Below are 9,702 nucleotides of genomic sequence, written 5' to 3'. Positions count from 1 at the left end.
AAAATAGGCATTCGACACTTAAAAGAATTTATCGTTTGTGCTTCCGGAAATAGCTTAGGAAACCACTTATTTTTCATCAAGATTAATCTGACAAAAGAAAGAAAGAAAAGAACGTCATCAAGACTAATGAAAGAGAAACCTCTTACTAATTTTGAGAGTTTTCTTGTAGACCCATCACATCATCCATCTAAAACAATGCAATGCGCACAAATAGCTGACTAGGGGAACATGTTAATATCCAGCAAAACCTACCAGGGTTTCCCCTTCCTTCGTTAGAGGATAATAACTGTTCCCCTTTCTATCTCCTTTTTGTACCCTAACTCTTGAGCTCCTTAAGAAAGTTTGCTCGGCTCTTAACCAGAACTAGAAAATATCAGAGAGAGAGAGAGAGAGAGAGAGAGAGAGAGAGATGGGGAGAGGGAAAGTTGAGCTGAAGAGGATAGAGAACAAAATCAACAGGCAGGTCACATTTGCGAAGAGAAGAAATGGGCTTCTCAAGAAAGCTTATGAGCTATCTGTTCTCTGCGATGCTGAGGTCGCCCTCATCATTTTCTCCAACCGTGGCAAGCTCTATGAATTCTGCAGCAGTTCTAGGTATTCTACTTATCTACTTTTTCTTATCTCTTCTTTTTCCTCATACCGCAAGTGAATTCTCTCTCTCTCTCTCGCTTTCTCTTTCCTTGTTTCGTTCTTGATGGATTTTCTCTTGTTATTTTTCTCTTTATTTTCCTGTTGATCAGTCAAGTTATATCCTGCTAATTTTTCCGTTTCTTCCTGCTCATGTCTCATGTTTTTTTCTAGGGTCTTTCGGGGTTATTTTTCTCTCTTTTGTTGTTTCGTTTTTTTCTTCTTTCAGAACCCTATTTTCTTCAGGATCTGGGTATTTCTTGACAAACTACATGATGCTATTCTTGCTGCAACTTGGCGAGGTTTTAAGTTGCCTTTTCTCATGTCAGCAACATATGTTAATTTTGCCCTAAAAAAGTCTTCACAATAATAACCCTTTGAGTTTCAGTTCTTCTTTTCCTTTGAAAAGGCTCCGATCTTCATGAAGTTAGGTTTCTTCGTTTTAGGGCTCGCTCTGAGCGTTGCACAGAACGTTTTTACTTGTAAGCAGACAGAATTAAACAACCTTGTAGCATGGTTTTTCTTTATTTCCTACTGTTTGTTCCCTTTTTGCCCTTTTGATTTGTCTTAAAGTTTCTTGTGCGTTCCATTATTAAAGAGAGGATTCCCAATTATGTCCATCAGTCAAGAAGCTGTCATATGGGAAATTGAAGGACAAAAAGCAGGAGCAATTAACTTGAATTAGTGTCTTATTGATGGATTTATTTAAAAAAAAAAGCAGAAAAACAGATGCAAGAAACTGAAATTTACTGTTATGATATGTTCCCCAGAGATGTGATGTCTTGCAGTGAGAGTCTGCTGCAATTCTGGTGGTGCAATTAAGGGAAATTTTCCAAAAGGAAGAGAGAAAGAGAGAAAAGGCTGCTGTTACTTATTTCCAAATATCTGGAAACCCTAAAAAAAAATAAAAACAATTTTAATTTTCTCTGTCAATCATCATGGAATTTTACATCATTTCAAATTTTCCTTCGGTTTGAAATAATTTTCTTTATTTGCAATTTTTTAAAGTGCACATTGGATCGACTTTTAATTCCATTTTATAGCCGACGAACCCTCTAGACGCCTAAGCAACTTCTCTACTCATAACACCTCCACTTCGGTTTATGTTGAACTAGTATCTTTCTTCCAGTTCTTATGAGGGGTTATCTTCAAAATAGGCTAATTTACCCATCTTATAAATTTATATTAGTCCGTTTCTCATGTTATTTAGCGTAGATCCTAATAGGGAGTGAACTCAAGATAAGAAAATATTCGGACAATTTACCATTCTCATATATATAAACTATACATACACACATAATAAAACCTGGACAAGGACGACATTCATCAAGGGGCAGATCTATGAAACCTCTCGTGATCTAATTGTTTTCATAATTGAACAACATGATAATACGATAAGTTAATCAATCAAAACGTTGTCAAATGGGGACATCCCATGAAAACTAACTGGCGAAGAACATATTATCAACATTGCTTAGAACTTAGAAAACATGTATTTTGTATCTGATGACCATATAGTATAAAAAGAGAATCAATGTTTTATCAACATGTTTTTTTTTTTAAACTCGAATGCACGTTTATGCCAATTTGGCCAATTTATATGCTCCTTGTATTTCTTTATAAAACCTTTTGCCTCGCCTACTGTCGGAGCCGCTCTATCATTCATGACACTAATACTTGAAGCGGTCGCCCTTGTTTGCAAAAGGCATACATTACGACAGCTTGAGAAGCTATACGCCCATCATGCATAATTTGTCCATTGGTTTATGAAGTTATGAATGCACAATAATGTGAAAATACATTGGTAAGTGATACGACTATTACAATGTATCATGCAACCTATGCCTTCATTGGCTTTCAAAATTAATTAATAGTTTCTCATTAAATCAACAACTACTTTGTAAAGCTTCTTTTTCGGATAATGAATACTCTGAAAGGAAATATTAATCAGTCGGACCAATTCTGCATAATTAGTTTTTATACATATGCAAGATCGCCGCTGCTCATCTCTTTTCTTAGGGGAAGATTACCCAATCAGTCTTAAAACTATCCGGCGAAAATTGACCGGAATGATTATATTGGCATTTTGTGCTAAGGTTTAGGACCGAACTTGCAAAATTAAAAAAAATTATGACTGAATTAGCATCCGTATAATAGATTGAGGACTGATTATATAGGTAGTTTCTCCCTTTCCTAATGTGCCCAATCAACTAATCATTTGATTGCAGAAATTATGATAGATCGAGGTCTTAAATAGAAGTAGCTTGAGCAAAACCACCTAAATGTTTGAACGTATAAATTGTCATTAGCAGTTTTACAAAGTAAATATGAATGGATTTGCTGAACATATTGAACATGGCTATACATCTACATGCATCTACATCAATACTAACATATATATATTGAAATTGCTAAATGCTGGAGCTAATATAAAACTTGTGTGTGTTATCGTTTCTTCTCTGTTTGTGATTCTTTTCTGGTCATATACCTTATGGCCTCTCTTCCCAATTTGTCTCTTGGACATCCTTAGCATGACGAAAACAATTGAGAAGTACCAGAAGTGTAGCTATGGTTCACTCGAAACCAACTGCTCCATCAATGAGATGCAGGTATAGCCCCTTTTTTTAACTAATTAATCATGTTTCCGTCTCTAATCACTAAACTGATTACCACCATTTAACCTAATCATTCCCGCCTTCTCCGAAAAATATTATACGACTCTTCTTAATAGCTCCATCATTTTTGGCTTGAACAGAACAGCTACCAGGAGTATTTGAAGCTACAAGCAAGAGTTGAGGTTCTCCAACGATCTCAGAGGTAGTTTTCCTGCTTATACTAATGAACTCACAATCTCATGTTGGTAATTAATTAACTAGAAAATCAGTATCCTCAAACGTTTTTCTCCCAAACTGAAAACGGAAAAAGGTTTTGGTGTTTCGGTTGGTCCGACTTCCTCGATGAATTTTGGTGTGCTGAATAAAGGTAACGACGTGATAGGATCCATAAGCCGGACCTGGATTAATGAGATCAGACTCGATCATTATCGTCATCGTTATAATATTCTTCGGGCTAACGCTCAATTTCGATTCATTAGAAACCTCCTTGGGGAAGATTTGGGTCCCCTGAACACAAAGGAGCTCGAGCAACTTGAGCACCAGTTGGAGAATTCTCTGAAGCAAATCCGGTCTACAAAGGTGATGAACACAACCCAAAAAATCGACGCTCAAATGTATAATTTGCTGACTATTTATACCATAAAAAATTCTCGTTGACTGTTCGTGTGTTATATCCAATGCAGACCCAATTCATGCTTCATCAACTTGCTCATCTTCAGCACAAGGTAAGTGTTGTATCTCGTGTGATTGTCACCGTGTTTTTTTTAATATAAAATTAACTGTAATTTAAGTTGTTGATTCTTCATATTTGTACCCAGGAACAAATGCTGATTGAAGCTAACAGAGATTTAAGGAAGAAGGTAATATCATTCCCTAAAGTTCATCTACACATATGTTGCGGTCGAACTCGATCGGATATATATGGCATTAGTTTCTTAAGACTGTCAGATCATTGCTAAAAAATATCAAATGTTACATCTTGTGAAACTAAAGCATCGACGTTCATGAGACATTATAGTTCAAGCTAGAGGCGAAAGTCTGCACTGATGATATTCACAGAAATTTTGCATCTGTTCGTGCTGCCGAAGCTCATTCTCCTCTAGATTCCATATTAGTTTCAAGCCCTTGATGCTGTTATTTAATTTGCTCTTGGACTGACTATGTTGTTCATCAGTTGGAAGAGAGCACTGCAAGAATCCCTCTCCGGCTTGGATGGGAAGCCGAGGATCACAATAACATGCCATACCACCGCCTTCCCGCGCCATCGCAAGGCTTGATCTTCCAGCCCTTAGGCAGCAATCCGACACTGCAGATCGGGTAATCCGATCTTTCACGCGTGGATCGATACCACATTTTTTAGGGTTTTTCTCCCCCCACTGAAAAATTTTCAAATAGATCATTTTGCTTCGATGTTACGACGTATCTACTTTTCTAATTCGACAGGTACAATCCCATGGGTTCGAATGAAGCGAATGTTTCGGCTGCTGACCAACATCCCAATGGATTCATTCCTGGGTGGATGCTCTGAATCGTTGCGCCAGCAGACTACTCGCTGGAAGCTTCGTATCAAATATATTTTCCGGTTCTTGTTATGATATATGACTCTTCCTCCGGACGACGGACACGAACGACGGTCCACCATACGCGGATAATATGCATGGAAGTGACATACCCAAAAAAGGACGGACAATATGAATCCAATCTAGCTAACTATGTTGTATAAGAATAAAGATCTGCTTTGTTGTGTCGCTGACGTTTGGAATTCATCTATGTTATTGATGTATTCGAATTCTCTTTTGATTGTGCATGTTTACTTTAGCGGCGCCATACATGATGTGTAGTTACCTTAACCATTAATATATCATACATACACACACACACACACAGCATGCATGACTATACCTTAACCAGCATTGTATATATATATGATATAGTCATGCATGTTGTGTGTGTGTGTGTGTGTGTGTGTGTGTGTGATATAGTCATGGTACCGTAAGAGTCTTTGCCTAACCCTACACTTGTTATATTCACGACAGAGACAATACCCTCTTAATATTGCAAAATGTCAAAAAGGTTAGACAACGCCCCCCGACAGCATTTAGGCGACCTAGATATTTTCGAATGTATTATTATTATTATTATTGTTTATATGGGTAGTGAAATGATTGAGTTAAACTCGGGAAATTTACCAACCATTTGTACGGACACCAATTCAGTTCTAAATTTTTTAATTTTGCTAGCTTAGTCCCAAACCTTTATGTGGATTTCAATGTAGTCCTTTGAGTCAATTTTCGCCGAAAATTACTTACGTTGCAGTGTAGTTATCACTGGCCGTAAAGACTACACTGGAATTTCGCAAAGGTTTAGAACCAGATTGGTATCCGTACATATAGGTTTATGACCGATTGAATAGTTTCCCCGGCTAAACTCAACAGGTCAAATTTCTTTCTGTTGACTTTTATAGGATGCGCTGGTACAATTAGAAAGAATCGGTACTTTTATAAGTTACAGTGTTTTTTACGTCGAGGAGCGTGATCCTAGTGGATGTTTTTTTCTATGCCCTAATTTTCCTAATCATAAAGCATCAAGAGCTTAAAATGAACGGGGAGACATTAGTGAGGAATGTTTAACTTTTTTAACTGGTCGAGGAGCGTGATCCTTGTGGATTTTTTTGTAATGGTTTGAATGGAAAATCTTAGGAGATTTCAAATCACAATTTTGTCCATTGGGAAAAAAGTATCAAGAGCTTAATATGAACGGGGAGACATTAGTGGGGAAAATTGTTCAAAAAGTCATAAACCTATTGCACTTTTGCCAATTTAGTCCTAAATCTTTCAAGTTTGCCAATTGAGTCCTAAATCTTTCACTTCTTGCCAATTGAGTCCATCCGGCAAATTTTGGCCGCCCGGAGCTGACGTGAACGCCGGTCGGTGTAGGCCGTCCGGTCAGAGGCGAGGGTCGGAGAGGTCGACCTCGCCGACTCTACCTCGTCGGCCTCTGGCGAAGCTCGCCCTAGTCGGCCCCTGGCTGGACGAGGTCGAACTTCGCCCAGCAAAGGCGAGGCCGAACTCGCCGTCATGACCCAGGCGATAGCGAGGTCGGCCTCGCTAGATCTAGGCGAAGTCGAGCCTCGCCCAGCCAAGGCGAGGCCAACCTCGCCGTCACCTGGGTCTCCCTTGCTTGGGTCACGACAGAGGCAAGGTCGAGCTCACCCAAATCTTGCGAGGCCGACCTTGCCGTCTCCGTCGCCTGGGTCAGGATAGCGAGATTGGGCGAGGTTTGACCTCGCCTAGCCAAGGGTCGGTGGGGACAAGCTTTGCCAGAGACCAGCGAGGTTGACCTCGCCGGCCCTCACCTCTGGCCTGTTCGACCTTGCCAGCACCGGCCAAAGGGAAGAAGGCCAGAAAAAAAGAGAAAAGGAAAAAAAATTAAAAAATTAAAAAATATAAAAAATTGCCACGTTAGCTCTTGGTGGCCAAAATTGGCCGGATGTACTCAATTAGCAAGAAGTGAAAAGGTTCAGAACTCAATTGGCAAACTTGAAAGGTTTAGAACTGAATTGGCAAAAGTGCAATATGTTTAGGACTTTTTGGACAATTTTCTCGACATTAGTGAGGAATGTTTAACTTTTTTGACTGGTCGAGGAGCGTGATCCTCGTGGATGTTTTTTGTAATGGTTTGATTGGAAAATCTTAGGAGATTTCAAATCACAATTTTGTCCATTAAGAAAATGACACGAATGATCCCTTAACTTTGACTCAATATTCAATGTCGACCCCGAAATTTTAATTATTTCAATATGGTCTCTAAATTTTAGCCTAATATGTAATATCTTTCTTCAACTTTTAATTTATTCAATACAATCTATGAACTTATTTAATTGACGTGTAATGCTGTTATACGTGACGTATAACGTTATTTTTTTGTCCGCCATTCAAACTAACCAGATTGGAAATCAAATCAACAAATTCTGTTAACTTAAATTAATGGAAGGATGACATTGAAATTTTCATATACTCTAGGGATTAGATTGAACATTTACCCAAAGTTCAGGGACCTCATTTTAACAAATTAAAAGTTGTGGGATGATGTTGCGTGTTGGGCAGAAGTCAGCGACCATTTGTGTAATTATTGGTCGCCCATTCAAGTCAATTATCGCATGTCTAAGTGTTATCATATTTAATCACTGGGGTTTGCCCCAGTGGCCACCCTTCCTACTTGGGAAGGGGGAGGTGGGAAGTTTGAATCCCTACCTTCTTAAGGGAGCTAGGGGTGAGGACGTGTAATTTCAGATGTGGGTTTCGACTTCCACACCATGCAAGAGGCAGTGCAAAATTCTGAGAGTGAGTTGAGAGTTAGAGTAGGATATACCAAAAAAAAAAAGTGTTGTCATATTTCTTGTGGTTTTTAATTCATTTCAAGCCCATTAAAAGCTGTGTAACCTGATGGTCCAGGCTTTGAGCCCACATCGAGCCCAATTAAGCCCTTAATAATCATTGGGCCAAGGAGAAATGGAGCCCATTGGGCTTGGCGCAACACCACGGAATAGAAGAAGCAATATGGGAAAGTAAAGAGACAATGAAGCGTAAGTACCTGCATCTATTCCAAGGATCATGTACATTTTGAAATTTCGGGGACGACATTTTTTTTAAGGGGTAGAGTTGTAACATCCACGATTCTAGCCGTGAGAAATAGCTATAGAATTGATGTGCCGATAGTGGGGCAAATCGACCATGGACCAATCCAAGGAATGGTCATGGACCGATTAACCCAATCGGAAGGGTAGCCAAGGGATCAACCATGGTCTGATTGAAGGATCGGCCTTGGAATGATCTGGGGATTGGCAGTGAACCAATCTAATGACCACGCAAGTGACCCGAGCTATTCGGTCATGGATCGGTTGCTCGACCATAAGGGTTGGTCGTGGGACGGTCACGTAGCACCGCGGATCGATGGATGATCATGGATCGATTCCGCGCGGTCCTATTCCGATCGCGGGTGATTCTGTACGGTCATGTACCGATTGTGGACGGCCATGGATTGATCCATGAGACCATGTGCCGGTCACGGAACAATCGATCCCACATAACTACATGACAACCGAGAGTCGGCCGCGGACCAAGTATGCTTGGCCATGGACTAGTCATGAACTGGCCATGGGCCACTTGGACGGGTTACGGACCGATCGTGGATCGATTGCGAATTGGTTCGGCTACCTTGCCGAATAGGCCATGTGCCAAGCCGTACGCTAAGTCTTGTGCCCGGCCATGAGTCGGCCATTTGCTTGGACTTGGACCCCGCCGTATGGCCATGAGCCAGCACAGGCACCGGCCAAGTGCCCGGTCTGCCCGTGGACCTTGTTACAAGGCCACGAGCCAGAACAGACATGGGTCATGCTCTCGGTCAGCCCGGTCCTATACCGGCCATGTGCCCGGCTAGGCTGAGGACACTACGGATAGGCCGCGACAAGGTCAGGCACGGGCCATGCGCCCGGTCTGTCCGGCCCTGGGCTTGGCCAGCGCCGGCCACGGTGCCCACGTCATGGGCCACCCCGACTTAGCCAATCAAAACAAGTTTGGCCACATTCGATGGTGACTCGGCTACGAATCTCGATTTGGTAGGCATGGTCGATCGTGGATGGACATGAGAAACTCATACGCGACCAAGTTGGTGCTTCCATTAGCTTAATTCTCATGCTTGCCATATTCTTGAAAATATGGACAAAAGAGAAGGCTCTAGAACATTGGCTATTAATGCAAGGGGGTGAATCATCATCTTATGTGGCCTAAGGAAGATTTGGTCATGATGGCTCAAAATTTGTCTTGGGGAAGAAGTTAGTGACTCATGACCAAGTGTGCAAATTAGAAATGCACACATTGGCTTCATGATTTCCCTAAGAGCTTAGGCATTCCACACCACCCCATTAGGCATGCCACCTCTTCTTGTTAGGATTGCCACTCATCCAATAGGCTAACCAACTCATTCTAGTAGGCTTTCTACTTCAAGAAAATCAATTGGACCACTTGGACAAGCAATGATGAAGTTGGAGGCTATAAATAGAAGAACCCTTCTTTCATTTCCACACTTTAGGCTCACATTCTCATCCTCCCTTCCCTTGCACGCCACTCTCTCTCTCTCTCTCTCTCTCTCTCTCTCTCTCTCTCTCTCTCTCTCTCTCTCTCTCTCTCTCAGCCAAGCTTTCTAGACCATTCTTAGGTAAGTAGAATTCCTAACTCTTGGCTAGGGCGATAGGCTACATCGTCGGCTTTAGTCGTGTGTACACCCATGAAAACCATGAACATGATTGAAGGTCTATGCTTTGTGTTTCTCATACCTTGCATGCTTGAGTGTGTTCATGCCAAGGGACAAGGCCGAGGTTCACCCGGCTTGGATGCAACGTTAGGGCGAGAAAACCAAGCCACAAGGCCTTGGTCGGCATTGAGGCGTGCCGGTTCCAAGT

At 41.3% G+C, this 9,702-nt stretch overlaps 1 protein-coding gene across 1 annotated transcript; it reads left to right on the top strand.

The window, feature by feature from the left end:
- Positions 1-282: 282 nt before the first annotated feature.
- On the top strand, positions 283-5,049 carry LOC115691098 (agamous-like MADS-box protein MADS2). Its single transcript, XM_030617674.2, has 8 exons — positions 283-594; positions 3,158-3,236; positions 3,383-3,444; positions 3,722-3,821; positions 3,926-3,967; positions 4,061-4,102; positions 4,417-4,559; positions 4,686-5,049. The coding sequence occupies exons 1-8, from the start codon at positions 410-412 to the stop codon at positions 4,768-4,770; spliced, it is 738 nt and encodes a 245-aa protein (XP_030473534.1). The 5' UTR covers positions 283-409; the 3' UTR covers positions 4,771-5,049.
- Positions 5,050-9,702: the final 4,653 nt, after the last annotated feature.

Source organism: Syzygium oleosum, unplaced genomic scaffold, assembly GCF_021117445.2.
Source record: "Syzygium oleosum isolate NSW1041296 unplaced genomic scaffold, Sole_v2.1 Sole_v2.09, whole genome shotgun sequence".
Classification (NCBI taxonomy): domain Eukaryota; kingdom Viridiplantae; phylum Streptophyta; class Magnoliopsida; order Myrtales; family Myrtaceae; genus Syzygium; species Syzygium oleosum.
Note: the sequence above shows the minus strand (reverse complement) of the source record. Positions and strands in the feature narration are given on the sequence as shown.